This window comes from Colius striatus, chromosome 1, assembly GCF_028858725.1.
Source record: "Colius striatus isolate bColStr4 chromosome 1, bColStr4.1.hap1, whole genome shotgun sequence".
NCBI classification, from domain to species: Eukaryota; Metazoa; Chordata; class Aves; order Coliiformes; family Coliidae; genus Colius; species Colius striatus.
This window is the reverse complement of record NC_084759.1, coordinates 41,977,346-42,001,770: the sequence shown is the minus strand read 5'-3', so window position 1 is coordinate 42,001,770 and position 24,425 is coordinate 41,977,346. Positions and strand designations below refer to the sequence as shown.

The window sequence follows — 24,425 nt, the reverse complement described above, 5'->3', positions numbered from 1 at the left end:
ACTGTTTTAATGTGGTGTTATTAAGTGTTGTGAAAATGAGACACAACCTGGATGCAGTATTGTTTTTCTAGAATGGAGAAAGAATATCATCTGAGATTGTACCAGTTCTGAAGGGAAGAGAGATCTGAATGTGTCCTCTGAGTCCTCGTTATTGAGTGCAGGCTAACTTTAGCATTGAAGTATAATAATAATTGTGGGTTCCATATATAATTCTGATGATGCAATCTGTGGAGTCTTGGGTGATTAATATCATGTATGCATCCTGGTGCTTTGCTCACAGATGATAGGAAACTACAGAAATCTGTTCCTCCTTCTGTTTTGTCATGTGATTCATATTCCTAGTTTGCACATAAAAATCCGAAACATGAAATTGCCTTTTGGAAGATATTTTATATCTGAGATGGATTCTAACATGCTTACATAAACATACCATGTGTGCATAGAATAAAAAACCCAACCAACCAGTGGAATTATGATTACTTTGTTTTTGATTTCTTGAGAGTTTTCAAAGTATTTGTCCAAGCAGTTGATCTGAGCTACAGAAATCCCATAGGTGTAGTCTAGAAGTATGTGCTAGTGATGGCATGTGATTGGCACTCAAGTAATGCTGGGCTCCTTTTTTTTTTTTTTTTTAGCTGAAAACCTGTTGTCACTTGTCTCTTGTCTATGTAAATCATGGCTATAGCTGCTGTTATGCTTGTGGACATCACATGGGAAGAACAGGAAACCTGTGACACAAGAACTGTGTTTTAAAATGCAATTGGTATTATGGGAAAGCTGGAATATCCCTAAATAGTGAAAATTAGCCGTGTGAACTGTATTTCTGTGGTATAGTACTTAAAAATGAAGCTGCTGGGTTTTCATCATTCTTCTGAATGCCACGAGCAAATCAGAGGTTTCAAGATATGTCAGCAAATACTTAAAAATACACAAGATATGATTTTAGATACACACACACACATACATATGCATATTCATGATGAAACAATGCTTTTATTTTTGAACAGCTTATATGGAAATTAGGGTTTGGGGGTATATTTTATTTCATATTGTAAGAATCCCAAAATTTATGTGAAGTCTCCTAGTTGTTGGGTTTTTTTTCCCCCTAATTCTCAGTCTTTTAAAATTTGTGTCACTGGAATGGGATCTTTCTGTAGTATCAAAAAGGTATGTTGCCAGAGTCTATTAGGTTGAAGACACCTAATAGACACAAGGGAAGACTCAGAATGGTAGACTAATGGATATTGGAAAGGATCTCTGCAAGTCACTCATGTGGTCTGGTCCCTGTGCAAATCCAGGGCTAGGTTAAAAGTTGATTCCAACTTTAAAATTGCTCTTACATTTGTGTAATCAAGTGTTGAACATCCCCAAGCATGGAGATTCTGAGACCTTTATAGGCATTTTATTACAGTGTTTGATGACCTTTATCATAAAAACTTTTCTCTTTTCTGATTTCCTCAATTAGAATTTCACTTGCTGCACTTGTCTCCTGTCCTATTTCTGCACACCACTGAGAGGAGTTGGTCTCTGTTGTGTTTGCACTGTATTGAGTAGTTACCGCAGTAATTTCTCCCCTTGAGCCTTCTCTCCTCCAGGCTGAACAGCCCCAGCTGTCACAGCCATCATGTGCTCCAGCCTTCTGCCATGAGGGCCCATTTCTGGTTCATGGTCAACTTCTCATCCCCAGCACCTTTTTTGCCAATCTGCTTTCTAAGTGGTCGACCCCCAGCATATAATGGTGCATGGAATTAGTCCTCTCCAAGTGCAGGACATACCCTTTGCTTTTGGTAAATTTCACCATGTTCCTGACAAACACTGACTTTTGGAGACCCTTCTGAATGGCAGCACTACCCTTGAGCGTGCTCACCACTTCCCCTGACTATGAAAGAAAACCCGATACCTGAACTCATTCACACAAGACAGAATTGCTAAAAACACCTGTTTTAAAGTCAGTAAGGGTGCACAGTCACAAAATAGTCAGTTGCTGGACTCATCTTCCCTGAATAGAATCTCATTTAATCTCATTTAAAAATATTAGGCTTACACAGAGAAATGGACAGTGTAAAATAAATATAAAGCATAGTTTTTCATGTGCTGTATTTTGTTGAGTTGTGTAGTCTTCTTGGAGAGATACTGTGTGTAACCCTGCTATTTCATTTCCATTTCTGTTAGTCTGCCCTTGTCTGTGTGTATTGATGTTTGTTACTGCTTTTAACAATATTCTTTACTGAAGTGACTGTAATATATAAGGGAAGATAATTAAAAGGTATGTAATTACTTCATAGAGGTGAATGCTTACTATAATGGATTTATTAGTATATTCTTCAGACAATGTATCCTATAGCACAGTACAGGAGTGAAGCATCCATCTGACCATTACCCATTGGAGCATATAAAAATGTCCAGGATCTTTATAGCTAAACCTATATTAACATTGTGTGATAAAACTCTAAAAAAACAAGTAGTTTGCAAGGTTTTGTGAATGCAATAGGAAAAAAACCAACATGGTGTTATTTGTGGTGACTCTGTTTGACTAATCAGAGGTAACCAAATCCCAAGAGATCAGAGATATTTAGAAGTGTCTGTACACAGTAATAACCCTTTCTGCATGTGGTTACCTTGAGGATGACTATGTTTCCATGTGTTCTTTTTCTGTATTAAAAAAGCTCTTAGTGGTATGAATAGTGTTATTTTGAGTGCATTCACTACTGTTCATTACCAACATACAGCCTTCATAGAGATATATAGAGATATAAACTTACAAGTCTCCATTTATGGCTTTGTGTACCGTGAGTTAAGATGCATTGAAATAAGTAAAAAAAACCCCAAACAAACAGGGATCAAGTATTTTGACTTTAGTATTTCACTAGGGATCACAATTAATTAGATGATCATCTCTGAGTATCTTTGTAGTGACCTAGATGTGCCAGTATTACAGAGTTCATGAGTATCTGGAAACTTCATCTGACTACAGTTAGCAATAGCAGCCTTACCTCCCTCAGAAAAATTTAGCCAGGGGAACATGGACTTCTGCATGCAGTAATTAGCTTTTGCTACTGCTGTTGCTGTTTTTGGAGGGCATGGATCATAAAGCTTGTGTACAAAATAGTTTTCTAGGAAGCTGAAGGACTGATGGCTATTGGGTGTGGGTTGTTTTTTTTTTCCAGATAATACTGTTGTGTTACTTTATGTCATACTGAGGAACGAAAATATATTTTTCATATTCACTCTTGTTCTTGACAGCTAAAACTTTGTGATAACAATTTATATTGCTTTTCATCTTTAAAACATTTTGCAGACATCATCTGTGATAGTTCATCTGCAAAACATCCTTAAAAGGCATAGAATTTATTGGAATTAGTCATATTTTGTGCGGGGTTTAATCTTAATTTTCCATTGAAAAATGTTTACTTTATACATGTCTATAGGAACAATTGAAGTAAATGTCAGAGCTATTGGCAAACTCCCAGCCTGCATACACTGACTATTTTTTCTTCCATTTGTGGTCCTGGTGGTAAGTTAAAGCAGATGTTTTGTCTTCAGAGTGGATCAGGATGAATCTTTGTGCAACATACAGTTTTTCTTTGCAGATTCAGTGATTCTGTACTTGAAGCTTGTCTATAATGGATATAATGAAGATGTAATGATTTGTTAGGTAATCACAGTGGTATGAATTGCTGGGGAAAGACTAGATGATCTTTTGAGGTTTTCTCCATTTGAATTTCTCCTGCTGAGGTCGATAGTGAGACTTCTCCAGCATAATGCCTTGTCTTGCTTTCCAAAGCCTACAGGAGACTTCTATAATCCCCTATATGGAGGCCTGTGTTACTCTGTCCTTCTTGCCACCTACTGTTTTATCCTCATAACAGAGCTCAATGCAGCTGCATCTTGTCTTCCTTGCCCTCCTGAAGAGAAAGGGAGAGCACGTTTATGACTATCTGTTCAGTCTTGAGAATTTATTCTCCTTTTCTTTCCTGAGACCAGAAATGGTGCTTTTGTGAGAGTGCTGGGTACAAAGCATGAAAAAACTCAGAAGACACAGCTATCACTACTGTTGCCATTTTTGGTGTGCTGGTCTTCACAAAATTTATCGAGCAGCTTCTGTGAAACTTTTGCATCCCTGGTACAGCCTGGACATGTTTGTCTATTTTGAAGGCATTTACAGGATAGTACCAAGATGTTTGTGACTGTCATCTCTGGGTGTTAGTACAAATGTGCTTCTGTATTTAGATAATATGCTTCTCTCAAACTCATTCAATATAGTCTTTCTTTATGGGGTGTTTTCAAACCCTGGTAAGAGAAACACAGAAAGCCCCCCAACATTATTTCTTTCAGTATGTGTTTAAAAGACTGTGCTTTGTATTTGCTAATACACTGCAGGTTGTTTCCAGTTAAGCTTGTGACTTTTTCAGTGAATTTGCCTGCTAGGAAGCCAGACCTCGCTGCATTCTCATTTTGAGATGATGCTGGCTTGTTCTAATCCTTCTCTGCGTGTCAAAGCCCTTTAAACTGCTGGCCTCAGTCCATGAGATTTTTCTATACAAGAGGATGATTTACCATAGTTGATACCGTAAAGATTAGGGGTCTGTTGAGATTTCCTGACTGCTTGACACTTGTATTTTAGCGTGCCTGCTGTGAGCAGTGGGATATGAAAGCGGATGGACAGACGAATCACTGAACTGATCTTGTGTTATTGTCACTTGGTCAGTTGATGAGGGAAAGAGAGCTGAGAAAAGTGGTTTTCCTCTGTATGTTATATTGGAAAATGCAGCTGGAAAAGCAAAATAATCTGACTAATGCGTCAGTGGGACTAAGAATAGAAGTGATGCAGCTGGTGAAAATGGCCCTTAAATGCAAGAAACCTCCTGTTTGCCCTCCCCAGCTGTAAGCTTTCAGTTGGGGTACCAAGACCTAATGGGCCAGGGAAGGGTACTTGGATTTCGTTTTTGTTCCTTTTTTTTTTTTTGAAACTAACCCTTGAAGGATGTAGAAGAGCCTGATCCAATATGTAGACATAGTTTTCACTTCCACATTTTTTGTGGGATTAACTTCAAGGTTGTAACAATGATTTTTGTGTGTGTGTGTTTGGGGTTTTTTTTTTTTAACTGTAAATGTGCACTTCTGGGAGTTTTATTTTCAGTGGTTTACTTTTTATCTATAAAACTTGGTCTCTGTAAGCAAAATTTATGATTTTTGTTTTTATTGACTTACATTGCCTTCTCTTGTGTATGGTGAAATTGGTTTTATTTCATTCTTTACACAAGAGACTAACATTTATTTTCTAATCCTCAATAAAAATCAGTGAGTTATAACTTGCTTCATCTTCAGAGAATAAATTACAATTAATTAAAAAATAGTTATTTGTAATGGGCATTTTAACAGAATCTTTATTGTGATAACTCAACTCTGTAAGCGATGCAATTCTGTAGAGGGTTATCATTAGGGTGATAACACTTGCCACTTGCCCATAAGTGTTAGTTTTTTGCGGTATTCCCTATCTTTATTGCAAAGACTATTGCATCTACCTCTGCTTTTAATAAAAGTGTTCTCAGAACATCTTAATTTTGCAACATATAGTGATATTTTCTGTTTGCCTCTGGACTACTGTCAGTACTTTGGTTGTATGCGCTGGTGTTATTAACTGAACTTTGTAGTGATGCTTTTATAATTGCTTTGTCTTTGGGAGACAGGTTCTGTTTCAGTGACATCTTGTAGTAGGTAGCACCAGTCACTTCTGCTAAAAGTGAATTCAGAATATTGAAAGCTCAAAATAAGGAGAAGAGAGAATCATAGAATCAGGAAAATATTTATATCTAGTGAATAATCAAGACCCCAATCTAGGATACAGAAGAAATAATTATCTTTTGTGAGGGGGGGAAAAAGCAACCTTGAAATATTTCAGAGTCAGAATTTTTCTTTTTAATGGGAATAAAGCCAGTGTCAATGAAAATGAGAGGATTGGTGTTAGAGTAGTGCTGGTAGATGAGTGGTCCGCAAAAGAAGGAAGCCCTGGGAAGAGGGTGAAGCAAGAGCTGTGGTGAGAGAAGTGATAAAGATAAGTGGGTGGGGCAAGTCATGGAAGATTGGGTTCACAAGCTCTTCATAGTATCATAGAATCATTTTGGTTGGAAAAGATCTTTAAGATTATTGACTAACCTTACTCCGCCATGCCCACCATTGAACCATGTCCCTCAGCACATCATCCACATGTCTTCTAAATATCTCCAGGGATGGTGACTCACCACCTCCCTGGACAGCCTATTCCCAGCTCCCTCAGCTGCTGCTCGTAAGATTTGTTCTCCAGACCCTTCATCAGTTTTGTTACCCATCTCTAGACACGCTTCAGCATCTCAGTGTCCTTGTGTTGAGGGACTTAAAACTGAATGCAGTATTAGAGAGACAGCCTCACTAGTGGTGAGTACAGGAGGACAATAAATTCCCTGACCCTGCTTGTCACAGCATTTCTGATACAAGCCAGGATGCCATTGGCCATCTTGTCCACCTCGGCACACTATTGGCTCATATTGAAGTGGCTGTTGATCAACACTCCCAGATCCTTTTCCTCTGGAGAGCTCTCCAGCCACACTTCCCAAGGATGTGTGTCCCAGGATGCTTTTCTCCCTTTGTGACAGATGTACCCTGTATGGTTCACGTAGCTCTGGTGCCATGTAAACTGCTGCATGATCAAAAACCCCTAATTTCTGTTGGTAATACCAGACTTAGAAGCAGGTATTGATTTGTTGTCTCTTCCTGTTACTTATCTTGTCTTTTTCTGTAATCAAAAGCATAGAGTAGAACACTACTTGTGCTCCTGATCCCTTAACCAATTGTCTCAAGGCCTTGAAGTCTCCCTTGATAGCCCTTCTGTCTGCAACTTTGTCTTCTCCCACCTGAAAAATCAATATTGGATAGTAGTCCAAGGGCTGTACCAGGGTAGGGAGTTTTCCCTTCACATCTTTGACCCATACCCCAGGAAGGCAGTAGGCTTCCCTAAGAAGTGAGTTGGCCTTCAGAAGGGAAGTCTCCAATGACAATGACCCGTCTTTTTATTTTGTGGAAGAAATTTTGGTGCTAGGTGCTGGCTACCTGAATATTGGCAGCACCTCCAATCTGGGTTAACCATCTCCACTTGCAGAGCCTCATACCTGTTCTGTAGGGACATCCAGAAGAATGGCATAGTCGCAGAAGATATGGGTCTGCTGCACTGGGCAGCAACATGCTACCCATTGCTCTCTGTCCTTCGGGTCCCTGTGTTCAGCTGGGTGGGGAGAGAAGGGAGAATACCCTAGGTCGGATGTCTTGTCACTCTGTTGGACCTGTCATGGAGAGGATAGGGTATGATCCCAGTGTATCTCTTGCTCATACTCCCTGATGCTCCTCAACCTACTTACGTCCTCCTGGAGCTCTGCCACCAAGCAGAGTAGTTCTTCCACGTGGGCACATCTTCCACAGGTGTGCTCACTACTTCTGCCTTGTACTGTCTTGAGAATAGGGCACACAATGAGTTTTGCTGTGTTTTGGATTATCACTTCAAATTATTTTGAAACCACTAACTATAAGGCAGTGGGGCATGAGACTGTTTGCTCCCTAGTGTGGGAACAGGATGGTCTGGTTAACAGCCCAACACTCCTGAAGTTTTTGTCTGGAGGTGCAAATTGCAGCACCAATGCTTGAGTGTGCACAAGGAAGAGCCCCACTTGAGCTAGAGAGGCTGCTCCGTTGAAGTACCAGTTCACCTGCCCGAAACCTGCTCTGGCAGGGAGAGAGGAAGTTGGAAAGGGACATCTGGCAGATGAGAGGAGAGCATTTCCCTGCCTGGATCAGGTGTTATTGGGAGCAGAGTCTGGTGGTGGCTGTGTCTGAAGAGTGACTATAGGAATTGCAAATCTGTGAGAGAGAAGAGGACAGTTTGAGCTTTGAGGCTTGAGAGCCGGACAGCTGCAATGTTTCTGTGTTGGGTAATGCAGAAAGAAGAACCAGTGTAACTAATGGGAGTAGTTGGCAGAAGGCCTGGGGAAGCTCAATGGCACTGATAGATGAGGGGCAACCACTTGAAAAATGTCTAATTGTAACAGCAGAAGCTATGTTTACTGTATCTCTTAATCAAATTACAGGAATATTTTTCAATAGTTAATGTAATTTAGGAGTTTCCTCCTAATTTCAGAATACTGGGTAGCTGTATACCTGGCATTAAACTGAGGATGTGTATTAGCCCCGCGTGCATCATCAGCTGACATATTTGTCCTACTACTAGTTAGTTTAACCATGTTATTAAGTAGTTAGTCATGTACTGTGTCAGGTGTTACCTGGAAATTAAAAAAGCAATCAAAGAGAATTGATAGAAAACCAAAAGCTTTGATTGTTGAGAACATGCCAAACTTGATCCTGAGGGAAGTAGTAAGTATAGCTGTTCAGGTCATTCATGTTCTTTTGTAGGGGCTATGGATCATAGTGGTTAGCCAGGAATAGTTTTGGGTGTCTTGGGTAATATGGTCTTTGAGCCTTGCCAAAGGCATGATTCGTTCGAAACAGTGTCCACACTTGTCACGTCTACATTGTGTAATACAAAAGTATTATATCTGGAATATTGGAGTGGGGTGGTGAAGGAAAAAGGGTTCTCCACAGTAGTAATTTCCTCTGGTATTCCTGTCTTCTATTTTTATTCTTTATTAATGCTATTTATTAATTTATTTGTTGCACTCAACTGAAAGATAATTAAGTATGATGAGCCCACTTGCTAGCTTGTAATGGGCATGGTGATTGGTTTCACTGGGGTGATAGAGAGTAAGGGACTAGTCTACCTGGACAGGCTCCAGGGTGAAAAATCCTTGGTCTTGAAAACTGTGTTTTCCTCACGCATTTCAAGACTGCTTCTTTGGAGAACTTTCCTCTTTAGTTTAATAAACCAAGCAGTGTGGCTTCCTTAACTTCTTTAGTTTCTGATTTTTTGCAATATTTGTATTTTAGGATGATGTCCATGTAACTGATGAGCCGCGTGCTTGTGTTAACTTCTGTGTATCACCTTGGTATGCAGGAAGCTCAGCAGGGTCAGTGTTGCCAATTTCTGCTTGACAGTAATATTTAACCATCTCAAGTTCATCTTTTTTCTCTTTTTCTTCTTTCTCCAGTCTCTTAAAAATGGGATGCTTTTCCAATTCTACTTGTCTCCATTAAAAATTATGATATTTAAAGTCTTTAAGAATTGGAAGTTTTGATGGGGAGAACAGAGAAACCCAAGACTTGTTTAGAAAACAAAAGCTCTTTAAAACTTGCAGTACTCATCACTCTGCAGACCGCTGAACACTGTTTTAATTAACACACCTTTTTGGTCAAGAGCAGTTGCTGGATGACTGCAATGACAGCGACTCGGGCCCTGTGCTGCCTCTTTAACTACAGAGCCATGAAGGGCAGCTAGTGCAGGTGTAAGTGTCCGTAGGTAGGTGGGATGAAACTGCCAACTGGCAAGAACATTATTTGCTAAAGTTTTTCTTCAGGTTATAGTTTCTGGGCTGTGAATGTGAATAATTGCACAGCCACAGTTAAGGGGGTTGTTTGCCAGTGTTGATCTGCGGAATGAAATGGCACTGGCTTACTGCATGCAGATGGTGAGTCCTGCAGGCTGCTGCAGTGATCTCAGTAGGAGACTGGAAAGTACAAATTACCTTTGGAAATCAGACCACTTCTGTTTTTTGCACTATAATATGTAGTCAGATTTGCCTACTAATTCTATGCACAAAATACTGAAGGTAATAGTACATTGAATTACACCCCAGCACCCTCCTGCCCCCCAAAAAAGTCCAAGTGATGGGAGAACTGTCAGATTGTATTATATTTAAGCAAGGACAGGAGTCCAGCAAAAGGCTACCAAGATGATCAGGGGATTGGAACATCTTTCCAACCCCTACCATTCTATGATCTTTCTTATGAGGAGAGGCTGAGGGAGCTGGGGCTCTTTAGCCTAGAAAAAGAGAAGGCTAAGAGGGCACCTCATTAATGCTTGTAAGTATCTTATAAGGGTGGTTATCAGGAGGCTGGGATGATGCTTTTTCTTCTGTCTCCAGTGAAAGGACTAGGGGTAATAGACCTAACCTGGAACACAAAGTTCCACTTAAACATAAGGAAAAACCTCTTTCCTTTGAGGATGAGGGAGCCCTGGCACAGTTTGCCCAGGGAGTGTAGAATCTTTTTCTCTGGAGGTTTTCAAAACCGCCTGGACACATTCCTGTGCAGCTTGATTGAGGTGAATCTGTGGAGTTGGACTAGGTGATCTCTAGAGGTCCCTTCCAACTCCTGCCATTCTGTGATTCTGTAATTCTAACTGTGTCTCCTGTCAAAAATGTGAGGGCTACTAGAACAAGGAGAGAAGCGATGCGGCCTAGGGAGACTGGTAGAATAAAACGAGGTATCAGGTAAATCTCTGAAACTCAGGCACCTTTTCCTAAGGTTAATTATAGCTTGTACTGAGCTCCACAGTGTGTTGTAAAGCCTGAAATGCTGGGATGGAGAGTTTCCAGTGGAAATTCTCCAGGAAAAGCACTGGGATCAATTTTACTCTCCCCTCTCTTCCCAAAGATATCAGGAGCATGAGTATGCTTCAGTGACTTTCTCTGGATATCAGATTGTCATTGAAAGATTTGTAGCTGTTGAATAGGTGGTGGAGCTGTTTCAAGCTGATCGATGCCTGATGGGAAAATTGTATACCTAAACGTGAGATATCTGCCTTTTCTTACCTTTTTACCTACAATATACAGAGGGATAGTTACTGGTAGTAATGTCAGTCTACCCTTTCAAGAAAGGGTAGGCTAGAAGAAAAGACATTACAAATTATTAATGAAAATACTTGTGATCAATTGATGATTTTAGAGTTTACCTTCCTATCAAAATACACATTAACCACATTTGTTGGATACCAGCCAAACAGACTCCTTAAACTGACTTAATAGCATCACTGCTGTCACAGTGCCCCATGTTTAGAGCCTGAGTATGTACCCACACTGTCATGTATGAAGATATTATGCTGTTTGCTTCAAAAACCATTTTTTTGGTACCTTTCTAATGGAAAGCAAAGGAAGGGACCCAAATTATAACGAATGCAGTGATGAAATTTATTGTGAGCAAAGACAAGAGGAGGAGTTGAATGTAACTACCTTCTTTATAGAGCAGTGTGCATTCATCCGTTGACTTTCTTTTTTTCTTGGAAGCATCACTCCAAGCCTGGAAAAGAGGATGGTGTGGTTTCTTGGGTATAGATCACACCTTGGAGCAGTGTTTGCTTGTTTTTCTTTGCTCATTTTTCCCAACTTCAGGGTAAACTGTGGAAATCTGTCTTTAGCTGCTATGGCTGTGTTAGCTAGTGGGGTCAATGCCACCTCATGTTTATTGCCACCTCTGTTTTGGAGGAACAAAATAGGTTGCTTTGAGCAGTCTGATGGATTTTGCTAACTTACCTTGCACTGATTGATATGGTGAGGTGGAACTTGTACAGGTAGCTCAATGAGGGCTTCTGAGGAGGTGGCCATGTCTAGGCTAGTGCCTGTTCAGAGATATTGTCTCTTGCTGCCTGAGACAGCCACAGAGGCATCAACACTGATTTTTACAACTGCCTTCCAACAGTGTGTAAACTTACAGCTTGTTTAACTTTTTCTGCTGCTTGTGGGAATGATTTTGTTCCTTCTTTTGAAAAAGAAGTTTAATGAGCATGGCTTATTCTGGTTTTAGTTGGTCCTTAAGTAGTTTTGCTATGCAAGTTGTCACAGCACGCTTGACACTGTGGTAAGAGGAATGCTATGCATTGTTAGTATTGGTCTTGTACAGTGTAAAAACAGAAGACATGCCAGGGTTTATATAAGCTACTACATTTTTTTTCTTCCTTTTCTCATTTTTCCATTATCCTGGTGTTCCCTTTGAAGGCAACTATGAGGAGACTCTCTACAAAATTCAGAGCCACATAAAGGTAGTATTTGCCATCTGGGGCAGATTGATTTATTTCAGTCATTCATATATTTCAGACTTTCTTGCAGGCTAAATTTCTGGTACCTGTGCTCTGTTACCAAACCACAGGATGCTCACTACAGCTGTATTCACCAAGAGCAGATTTTGACACAAGTTTGCATAAAGTTGTACTTGTTCCTTTGGACTTGTAACATGGGGTCAATAGGTGTTCAGCCGACCTTACCTTGAATCAGGTAGTTGAGGGGTTGCCATCACCATGAGAAACATCAGATTGTACACAGAACCAGTGCTGCACCAAGTATCCTAAGTAAACTGGTGACCTCGTCCTTAATCTCTATTTCATTATAACTGCATGCAAGTGCCAGGATTGTTTGTTCTTCTGATGGTGTCTGGGATTCAGCAGCCTCTTAACAAATAAAATCCTTGTTTTATTTTTGAATGGGTTAGAATATAAATGAAGATTGTCTCACAACTTTAAGAAGAGAGAATTAAGTATTGCTGCCTGTATCGCAAATAGTGCTGGCTCAATTTTGGACTATGCTTGAACCTAATTTGATTATAAGTATTAAGCCAGAAGAAGGAGAGTGAGTGGCAGCATTTGGTGGTGCTAATCTTTAATAGCAGGACAAAGTAAGAATATGCAACCTGGATCATAGACCGTAGAATGGTAGGGATTGGAAGGGACCTCTAGAGATCATCTAACCCCCTTGCAGAAGCAGGTCCACCTAGGTCAGGTTGCACACAGGAATATGTCCAGGCAGGTCTTGAAGACCTCTAAGGAAGGAGACTCCACACCCTCCCTGACCAGCCTGTGCCACTGCTCTGTCACCCTCACAGTGAAATAGCTTTTTCTTATGTTTAAATGGAACTTTTTGTGTTCCAACTTCATCCCATTACCCCTTGTCCTGTCACTAGATACAATAGAAAAAAGGGATGTCCCAACCTCCTGACATCCACTATTGAGATATTTGTAAATATTAATGAGATTCCCCCCTCAATCTCCTCTTCTCCAGACTAAACAGCCCCAGTTCCCACAGCCTTTCCTCATAAGGAAGATAACCTGGATGGCTAAGTCTTTTTTCTGTACAGCCTCTGTAATCAATCTAGTCTCCCGATGAGATTTTTTGGAGCGATTGGTCTTTATTTCTTTCCTCATTGATGATTCAGAAGAATCACTGGCAAGTGTTACCCTTCTTACCCTATTTTTGAAGGACGAGTATTTTTCCTGTGGGATACTTTCCTTCTGGATACATTTTGTCTTTATTTTTAGTATACTTAATCACATTTGTTTTAACTGAAGTGCAAACAAAATGTAGAAACACAGTTTACATCATTCCATCCTGAAATTAGGAATAACTAGATTTTAAATATATATATATTTTTTGATTATCATTTCATTCAGATACTCAAAAACCTCGATGAATAGAAATCTTGGATCGTCATTATCTGGAGACTAATAGTTCTGTTTGCTGAAGAAAGTCTGAAAATAAGAGGAAAAAGGAAGTCAGAAGAAAAAGGGAAACTATAACTTTAAAAAAAATCTGTTACTTTATGGGTTCAGAAACTTAGTTACATTTTACAGCTTGGCTGAAAATCCTGTGTGTTTTGATGAAGTGTGAGAAAGTATGCTTTTAGATCTTTGACAATTATTTACAAAAACAATAATCAATTAACAAAAAAATGTGTCTGCATGTGTACTTTTATATTCGTATCCATATATGTGTATATGCATATGTGGGTCTATGAATATATTTATATGTATTTCTATATGTATAGCTGTAAATCTTGTAACAAGAAAAGGCCCACTAAGACCTTTGACTTTGTGCACAGGCTGATAAAAACAATTTTTAAGGAGTTTGAACTGTCTGTGAGGATAAGATGGTGAACTAAGAGACAGAGTGTGTACACAGTCACATAGATGTTTCCTGATGTCAGAGAAGCTGTCCAAAGTGGTGTGTGACTGTATTTATTGAAGTTTTATTTTATTTAGATGTAACAAGAAACAACGTCATTCTGTTTAAACTGGAGTTGTGAAGGGATTCAAGGGATATCAAGTTTTCAGAGCTATCCATTCAACCAGCTGAAAGTGTCAAAGACAACAACTTTCATAATAAAAATTCAAGAGGGAAATGTAGTATTTTGCTGTGTTTTCTTCTGCTGTCTGCAATCTATTGGACTCTTCTAGATTGACCACTGGTTATTACTTAAATCCAGGCATTTGAGGACTCAGTTACCTCGCTAGATTTTAACTAAGCCTTTTTTAAGTTTTACGGTATATCAACCTGCGCACACACTTTTAAATTTCATTTGTGTACATTGATACAGCTGCAGAGGTTTTTAAATATTACTGAAAGACATCATCTTTCCCAGAGGAATAACTCTTTGAAGTTTGGAAATGTAACTTATTTAGAGAAAATTATTTTTGTCAAACCAGACCCTAAAGTTCTAGGGAGAAAAAGGAGTTATTGGAATTTGTCTTTAACTCCCAGAAGGTATGGGACTTATCCTGGAAGCTGTTCAATTCAAAATAATTCATTAATGTCAAATAAAAGACCACAAAGAATAATGTTTATTCCTCTAAGCCTCTACTGAAAGACTCTGTAAGCACTCCTTGAAAGTTTAATTATTGAATAAACCTTTTAAAGAGAGGAGGGGGATGAGCATGGTGTGAAGGTTGTCTGGTCAATGAATCATTCATCCACATCTGGCCAGCAGCATGCTTTTTTCTATGGAAACCTCTTACTGGAGTGTAATGATTTGGGTAAAAAAACTCAGCAGAAAAGCAACACAACTATACAGTCAGATGAGTGAAGGATGTATGTTCTTGTGCTACCAAGAGCCCAGTGACATCGAGTTCTTTCTGGTTTGACATACATGTGTCAGGGTAGATGTTCAGGAGGAGCTGTGTCAGCCCTTCTGTTTCAGACTGTAGCCTCCTCAGCTTAGGTACCCCAGGGACTGAGCTGGTGGCAGAGTTGCTGCTTCTTACTTTGAATCACGATGTACTTGTGTAAATGTATGCATTTCTTCTTTCTGTATGCTAGATGTCATTCTTTGTGAGAGTCTGGATAAATATTTCAGTCTGTAGGAGTTCAGGAGAGATAGGTATTGCCTAGCAACAAGAATCCCACTCTGCCTCCTGCTTCACTTATATTAAATACCGGTGAAAATACCAGTGAAAACCAGAAGTTGAAGCATTAAGTTAATTTTCAGAAATATTTTGACCAGCTGAAGATATTTTTGTTATGGCACCACATCGGAGTAGCAAAGATGTTGGCGGAGGAGGGACTGGCATCTTAAAGGCAAGTAACTCTGGTTACTTTGTTTGAACAGAAATCACAGTCAAAGACTAGCAGAAACTTTAGCAGAGGACATAAAGAATAAACCTTATGGTTGCAGTTTTTAGTGAGCAACAGAATGCATAGCAAGTGCTCTTTTGATCCTATGAGGTCTATAAAATATATGTGAGTCACACTGAACCTAAACTGAATGCATTTTAAGCTGTATTACCCAGTTCATCTTGCAGCTTGTGATGGCTGCTGATGGGACAGGGCCTTATACTGGAGTTTAAAGTTTTTTAACATTTTAATTTACAATTTTGTGGGAAATTGTTTTGGTTGATTTCAGTTAACTCAGTAGAGAACTCAGTTTAAAAAGATCCTGGGGACTAGACCCAAGGCAAGAAAGGTAGGCATTTGAAGTGCTGTTTAGGTAGATTTTTGGGTATTCTGATTGTGGAATGCTGCACTGGATTTCAGCCTCTCCTGTCCCGTGATGAATTTAAATGTTGAGGACTGTTACAGATTTTTAGCTCAAGGAAAAACTGTGGGAACTCAGACTGTTTAGTCTAGAGAAGAGGAGACTGAGGGGGGGAATCTCATTAATATTTACAAATAGCTCAATAGTGGATGTCAGGAGGTTGGGACATCCCTTTTTTTTTTTTGATGGTATCTAGCAACAGGATAAGGGGTAATGGGATGAAGTTGGAACACAAAAAGTCCCATTTAAACATAAGAAAAAGCTATTTCACTGTCAGAGTGAGGGAGCCCTGGCACAGGCTGCCCAAGGAGGTTGTGGAGTCTCCTTCCTTAGAATTCTTTAAGACCTGCCTGGACACATTCCTGTGTGACCTGGTCTAGGTGGACCTGCTTCTGCAGGGTAGGTTGGACTAGATGATCCTAAAGGTCCCTTCCAGCCCCTACCATTCTATGAGTAGTCTATATTTTAACTGTACCTTCTGCAGAATGCCCGCTTTATAGAGTTTACTAATTTGACTGCAAAATAAAAACCACGGGATAAAAAGGTAGCTATGTCGCTACTGTTAATAAAGAGATGGCCATCATCAACACTGGCTTGAGGATAGCCTGTGTTCCTTTTTTTCTGAAGTCTGCTGAAACTGTGCTTTCAGCAATCTTGCCTTACCTCATGTTGATGATGGCCTGCATGAGTTTGAGAGAAGTCACACTTCATCTTTTGGCAAGTTTGGTATGACTCAGGGCCTTTGAAAGGGATTACAGAAGCATAAGTGCAGATTTAAGAGTCTTCAACTAAAGTGCATAAAAGATGATTAACAAACACAGATATATGCCCAAATATGGAATTTGATATGTAGAAGGAAGAGTTAGTAAATCCCAGTTCAGCAAATGATTTAACTTTGTGAATGAGTTGATTATTTCCGATTGTGTGTTCCCACATCTGTCTGAATTAGAAAACAAGGAAAATAGCACAAGGAATAATTTGTAGCTGTATTAATGGGAATTCACTTAAAAGTTAACAATATGTAAAAGAGATGTGAAAGTGATATCAGTATGAACTTGTTTTTTAGTGAATTAACATGGGTCTATATGTTAGAAAATGTTCTATTTGTAGAGACAAGGTCACCTCCACACACATAATGGCCCCTGTCTAGAAATATGCTCAGCGTGATTGTACTGAAACCCTTCTCACATTGTTGACTCTGATGCATGATTCCTCCTCGACTCTGACGGTGGATGGGGATTCTGACCAGTGTGGGACTACTAGAGCATTTATTCTGATAAAGAGAGGTTTTCAAAATATACTAGATGTTGTAATTTCTGTTGGGTTTTTCTCTTGCTGAAGAAAAAGGAATCTAAAGTTTGGTGGCATTTAGAAGCATTATAAACTCTTGGGATCTGGAAACATGGGTTTAAGATGATTGTTAGCCTTTGACTGGAGGTGAATGTAATTCTGTATTTGTTACTTAAATATCTGTCTTTTGTCTGAAACTGGTGGTTTGTTAGGTGCTTTGCTCTATGGTTGTTTAAAGAGCCCTTTTGACATAAAGGTTTTGAATCAGGAGTATTGTGCAGTTGTGTTGTTGAGTAGACTTTCTTCTGGTGTAAATCCTACTTTAAATGAAAGATGCTTCTATTTGGACTTTAATGTCTGTTTTCATATTTTAATAGTATAAATTGAGACTTCATAGTAAGCTACTGAAAAACAAAGTCCAGAGAAGGTTTCACAGTGGTGACATACGTGGCAGAATGGATACACTAGATCAGAAGGATGGATGATCCCATTTTTCATGTGCATTCCAAAGTAATTTCATCTGAAGACAAAGCTATTTGTTCTTTTCTGAAAGTCAGGCAACAGATTTGTGGAGTTACTAGTTAAATACCATTTTCAGATGAGCAATCTGTTTTTCATGTTCCCAAAAGCAGCCTAAAATAGTTATAATGAAGAGACCTGTGGCCTGTATGGGTGACATGGATGGAGAGTGTGCGTTGGTCACCAAAATCAATGCTCTTGGTCACTGTAGTGGTTGGTGTGAGGGGATAAACCCCATCTTGCCCTCAAACTGCATGTATTGTGATTGAGCAGTGTCGTGGGACAGTGACACTCCTTTGACCTGCTGGCCTTACTCTTCATGATACATCCCAGGATGCCATTGGCCTTCTTGGCCACCGGGGCATATTGCTGGCTCATGGTTAGTTTATTATCAACCAGGACTCCCAGGTCTCTCTCTGCAGAGCTGCTCTCCAGCAGGTCAATCCCCAGTCTGTACTGGTGCATGGGGTTGTTCCTCCCCAGATGCAGGACTCTGCATTTGCCCTTATTGAACCTCTTGAGATTCCTCTGTGCCCAATTCTCAAGCCGGTCGAGATCCCGCTGAATGGCAGCACAGCCTTCTGGGGAATCAGCCAGTCCTCCCAGTTTGGTGTCATCAGGACACTTGCTGAGGGTACACTCTGTCCCCTCATCCAGGTCGTTGATGAAGATGTTGAACAAGACTGGGCCCCAGAACCAATCCCTGTGGAACCCCACTGGCTACAGGCCTCCAACTTGATTTTGGCTCCACTGGTCACCACCCTTTGGGCTCTGTCATTCAGCCAGTTCTCGGTCCACCTCACCGTCCACTCATCCAAGCCACACTGCCTGAGCTTTTTGATAAGGATGTTATGGGAGTCAATGTCAAAAACCTTGTTGACGTCAAGGTAGATGACATCTGCTGCTCTCTTCTCATCTAGCCAGCCAGTTATACTGTCATAGAAGGCTGTAAGCTTGTTCAAGCAGGATTTTCCTCTGGCGAATCTGTGTTGACTCCCCCTGATAACCATCTTTTCCTTCATTTGTTTGAGGTGGCATCCAGGATGAGTTATGATTTAATATATTATCTTTATGATTTAATAACGCAAAGCCATCTGCAGCTAGTTAGATGGCGTGTTAGCAATTTTGAAACACAGTCCTATCACCATAGCTGCAGTAACATAACAGGACTTCAGTGTGTAACTTGAAGCCAAGTTGTGTTGTAGGAGCATACATGTCTGCATGGAGGGATATGTAATGATGAGAAAACCTGGAGAGGTGGAAACAGTTACAGATCAAACTCTGACAGAGACTCCATGAAGCTTTGGAATACATTGTTTTGCTTTAAGGAACTCGATGACTAAGTCATTTCCTGTTCAGGTTAGATAACAACATCATTTAAGTTCAGAATATGGAAAATCTAGTCCACTTGTCCCAATTTTGAGACATGAGCACGAGAAAGATCAAGTAGAAACTGCAAGGTGGTTCTTCAGGCGTGTAATTTAAAAAAAAAAAGAAAAAAACTGCTTGAGGAAATGGAAACTTTGAAGCAATTCAAATAATGCCGAGGAAGATTAAACATGAAGAGTAAGAGAGTCTACAAGATGCATGGGAGATGGAGTAAATGATCTACAATTGTTAACATGGTCTAAGCCTGCAATATTTAGGACAGTTTGTGGTGTCCTGTTTGTTTAGGACAGTGTTTGTGGTGATGTTGCAACCTTTTATAATTCATATGAATATTTGGAACCTAATTATTTCTGTTAACTTTAATATTTTCTCACAAATAAGATTAAGTGCATGATGTTTAGTTAGTATAATAGTAACACAGTATACGAATAAAGAGTAATTTTATGTGCTTAAGGGAGCTTCTTGTCTTGTTTTCCGTGTAAAAGTTTGCATAGTGTTTGGAAACCTGTTAGTCATGTTGTCATGTATACAGCAGTAATGAAATACTGGGTTGTAGTTTGAAAGCAGGCAGGTGATGCTCCACTGCTATTCAAAGGATGACCTTATTTTGAATGGTAGGAAAATAACAGCAGATTGTTTATAATAACTCTTGACAGCAGATTTAGTTTCTTCACACCATTTCCATTGTTAAAAGAGACATATACAAGTAGCATTTGCTTCCAGAGATATACACATATTGTGGCAAGAGGCTTAAGTCATGCTGTCTGTTGTTTAAATTTTGGACTTCTGAAACTTCCTCCCACCCCAGACATAAAAAAAGTTACGACTGTTGGATTAGTGTGTTTTCTTAAACCTGAATGAGCTTCTCCAAAGTAAAACATAGTATTTATATCTCTGTATGCATTTTTGTTTTAGAGATTCGTCTGGAAGTAAACCTAAAATAAACACATATCATAGAATCCTAGAATGGTAGGGTTGGAATATCGATAGGAAACCTTTTTAAAAAATGTACTCATAATAGTCTTGCACAGTTATTTCCCATGGATGGAGTATCGACTGAACTCACTAACAAATGTATTTGACTTTTAATGTGTTACTGCCCAGATCTCATTTAATATTTCTGGGAAACACACTTTGAAATACCAGTAAAGGATATGTGCACTTAGTAGCTGCTGTAAAGTTTACATACACAAACACAAGGTACTGGTATATAATGGGCTTTGAAGACAAATTAAAGCAGTTGGGATTTAGTGTGCTCAAGTAGCAGCTCAAAAATTAGACACTGAGGCCGTGTACTAAATTTGTTAGTTAAGAGGAAACAAAAGGCATTCTCCAATATACCTTTTGTCATATGTATCCAGTTTTATTTAGAGTGGCTAGAAACTTACTGTTCTTCTGACCTCTGTTTTACTATGGAACAGACGTCCATAATTAAGTTTTTTATTTACATATACAATAATATTTGAGAAATTAATGAACCTCTACACATCAGTAAAATTATTTCATCTTTTCTTTTTCAGGATTGAAGTGGATCTAGGGATGAATGGATGACTGAATATTCATATGAAGAGGAAAGCCATAAAAGTTGGTTGACATTTTTACAGCCCTATGCATTATACATATTACTGCTATTATAAAGAAATTATATTGTGTTACAAAACATAATAGGTAAAATAACTGGTCTGAGCTTCATACACCGTATTGTCTTTCAGACAGGGGAATACTGTAGCTTAACACAATTATAGCTTAATGCAACAGTTTCTGACCAAACCTGAATGTTGAAAGGAAAACCTAGTAGTATATTAAGGGAAACAGGTAATTCATTTGAAGACAGATGTTTGAATGGACTGATGCACAGAGGTGTTCATTATCCTGACTTGCAAGGATGAAGGGAGAACAACAGAGGCGTTGCCTTCCACTGTGGCTACTGGCTATGAAATTTAATACTTCAACTCTACTACAACGTTGGGTGGCACTCAGATGCCACACTGACAAATAGGATATGATATCTTTGAAAATATCTTGGTTCTTTGTTTCCTTGTGGTAAGAGAGATGTCTGTTTTGCAGCATGCACTTTCTGCACTTGTTAAAAAGGAATAAGCTGTTACTGGACCTCTGTGGTTTTACTGACTTGATTATTATGCTTTCTAAGATGATAAAATTCAGTAGGCCTTGATATCTGTCAGTCCAACTTATTGGTGACTGTGGCTTTGGCTGGGACGCAACGTTAACCAGTTCCTGCCAAGGCTGTTTAACCAAAGCTGACTGAGCCTGTGGGTTTGCATGGGAGCAGATGGCTTGTAATGGCAAACGCAGGATGCAGTCCAGTGGGATGCTGTGCAGCAGCTATGTTAAAGAGGACATTATGGAAACTCTACTAGTCAAGGAGGGATATATTATGGTGGAAAACCTCTTGGAGAGCTCTCTTCAGTCTCTGAATTCTAGTCAGCAGTAGGAGCGATCTAAAAACCAGCAAAATGCCCAGTTTTTTTTTCAAAAGCACAGTGTCAATTCAATAGTGGAAATGTAAGTCTATAGTTCTATAAACTTGAGAAGAGTTCTTCAGGAGGAGAAGGATTCTTATGTATCTTGGTGATAATTTGTTTTTCTCAATCTCTTCGTGGTTTTACAGTTTATCAACACCTGACTTGGACAGATAAGAGCTTGCTTTAATTCCTTCTTGGGTATGCTTTTTTTAGTGTTTACAACAGGTAATGCATATGCTGATCCCGGCTACTTCTGGATTCACAAGCAGCATAGGACTTGAGGTAATCACCTGTTCCTCAGAATCTAGTCTCCTGAAATAACAGCCAGTGAAATAGTCTTTAGTTCAGAAGCATCCATTGAACATCTGTTTTATATACTGCAGGATCCAGAAAACACCTCCAGCCTGTAGAAGCCAAATTTAAAGCCTAATAGAGACAGCAAGAGGTGTTAGTAGCTCTGCAGTAATGTATGCAATTTCTCTGTGGGATCAGGGACCCATGTACCCAGATAGGAACTAGCAGTTGTTGCCTGCTAAAACCAGTGTACAAAGTCTTAAGGAGTTTTTCTTTGGTTTAATTGCTGAAGTGTCAATGGCTGAAGTGTCATAGCAATGTCTGATAGCTTGGGATGGCCTCATATTGTGGGGGAGCAAACGATTCCCCACTCTTGTAGTTCTCCTGTCTACAAAGAGTGAAAAACCAATAACCATCTAAACCTCCTAGTAGTTAAATCCTGTATGTGCTAGCTCAGGGAGGCTCTTCACTGGCAGAGTGTAGGAGGGTACAAAGACCAAACTTGCTATCTCTGGATATTACTATAGAAGACAGCACAGAGAAGTACTACTGTAGCCTGAGGTAGAATTTTGCATTAAATTCAGTAGTAACTAGGCTGTAGTAGACTGTCTTAGGTATTTGGCTTGGGAAGTGACACCAGGGCAGAAAAAGTCAAGGATTTGTGAGATTCTTGAGAAGGGGATGTTGTAACCAGAGTCTGCACAGAGGAGAGACGCTTCCAGGTCAGGCAAATGCAAAAGACACTTGTACTCACATGGTCTTTCTTGGGAAAGACTGTAGTTCACTGTAGTGAGAGATGCCACACTGCTAGCTCTTATGTCTCTGTTCCTTTCCCTGCTTTTGACTTTCTGGTTCAATGCAGAGTGGTGGCAGACGAAAGGAAGAGCAGGAGAACGGGGTGACCTCTTGTCTTGTCAAGCCATAGTTCCACTCTCTCATGCCCTTCTGATGACATCCCATAGTAATTGTGGGGAAGCTGTGTAAAATATGTCTAGATAAAGAAGGAGATACTGAGTTATTTCTTTACATGTTTTCTGTTTGGCAGTCCTTGCAAATGTAGGGCTCTGAACCCAGCTGTTAATCTTGTCTATTAAGAAAATGTCATGAGTAAATCATAATGCTGAATGAGGGCAAAAAATGTGGTTATGTGCAGGAATTCAAAGTCCGAGGCTAAAAATTCCTTTTCTGGGAAGACTGATTCCAGAAAACTTAAGCAATAGAGGTGGAGAGGGCTCCTCTGTGGTCACTGTTAAGATCAGTTGATAAAATTCTGGCTCCAATTGGAAAAGGATTGGATTTCACCCAACACCCTGCCTTAGTTTTTCACTTTACTGCTGCTTTGCTGACAACATTTTGAAAGCTTTCTGTTACTCACAGGAGTATGTTGGTATGTCATTGGGGGTGTAAGCAGCTTTGATTGCTTCATCTGTATGTTATTTGGGTATATTTTAGGTCTTCATTGATCTTCTTCAAACCATATAATAATATATGTAAATGTGATTTTCTATAAATAAGCATATAGGCAACTAATGAGAGAAATACAAATGTATTTTTTTCTATCTCATAGAATGAGGCCAGATTACACTTTCCCAGGGAAAAAAAAACGGAAATATGGACGTCAGACTTGATGGCGTACATGTATACTGAATGCATGCAACTTAATCATGCTTCTACATTTTCCATAATAAGGTCAACCAAGTCCAGAACGGTTCCAGAAACAAATTCAACAGTTCCTTGTTGAATTTGACATTTTAAGTGTATGATTTTCAATCATAATGATCATAAAGTTTATGATCATTCAGTGATTGAATGAGGATGTGTGGAGATGAGACCAGGGCAGGAACTGATGAAGAAATGAGTTACTAACAGGGAAGAACTGTGGCTTAAGAAGTCCCAAACAAAAACAAGTGGGCAGGACTGAATAGAGGTCAGAGAATGAAATTAAAGGGGAGAAGAGGTGGTTCAGATTAGAAAGGCAGATCTGGATTATACTTAAGGAGTAGTCTTGGGTGCAGTCTCCCACCCACACTGTGGTTTAAGGAACAGCTTGCAGAAATACTACTGAGCAGTTAATTTGATCAGTCTTAATGATGTTCTAAGTTACTTAATGCTCAAAAAATGATAAACAATACGGAACTGTATTAAGTTCAGTGGTGTTAGGAGATTACTGCTTATTTTCTAAAGAGATAAGCCCGAGAAGTATTGCTGTCTCACAAATGTCATCTGTCATCTCTTAAAAAATCAAGAGCAAACTTTGGCTCAGTTGTTTAGAGAGAGGGACTCAATAAAACAGGCTGTTTCTTGAACCTCTCCAGAGCTCACATCTCATGGTGCTGATGTGGAGAGGTCAGGGCTGCTGTTTGAGGTGACCTTGGCAGGCTGGAAAAAGGGAGTGGAAGGGGACCTCATCAAGTTCAGCTAAGAGAAAAGTCTTGGACCTGGGGAGGAATAACCCCATGTTCCACTGTAGGCTGGGCAAGCCTCTGAGTTGTCTCACCTGACTTTAGAGCTACTCTGGTTTTGGGTGACTCACTGGAGTTCCAGTCTTTTTTTTTTTTGTGATTCTTAAAGTATGAGCATAATAAAATTGTTGTATTTTTTTAATGTATTTGAGAGGTTTTTTTGAGGAAGTTTTATGTTTTTATTTGCATAGCAGAATATTAGTAGCGGTGTGGTGATTTGTTTGGGTTTTGTTGACAGCTGTCCCATCTGCATCTGTTACAAAGAAATGCAGTT

At 39.5% G+C, this 24,425-nt stretch overlaps 1 protein-coding gene across 5 annotated transcripts in view; it reads left to right on the top strand.

Moving 5' to 3' along the window:
- Positions 1-24,425, top strand: part of KLF12 (KLF transcription factor 12) — a 255,583-nt gene that overhangs the window by 50,056 nt on the left and 181,102 nt on the right. For all 5 annotated transcript variants that reach the window (XM_061995504.1, XM_061995521.1, XM_061995492.1 and 2 more), the window contains exon 2: positions 20,430-20,493. In XM_061995504.1, coding sequence (XP_061851488.1) covers positions 20,473-20,493 — 21 coding nt within the window. In that variant the 5' untranslated portion in view covers positions 20,430-20,472. The remainder of the gene's footprint in view (positions 1-20,429; positions 20,494-24,425) is intronic.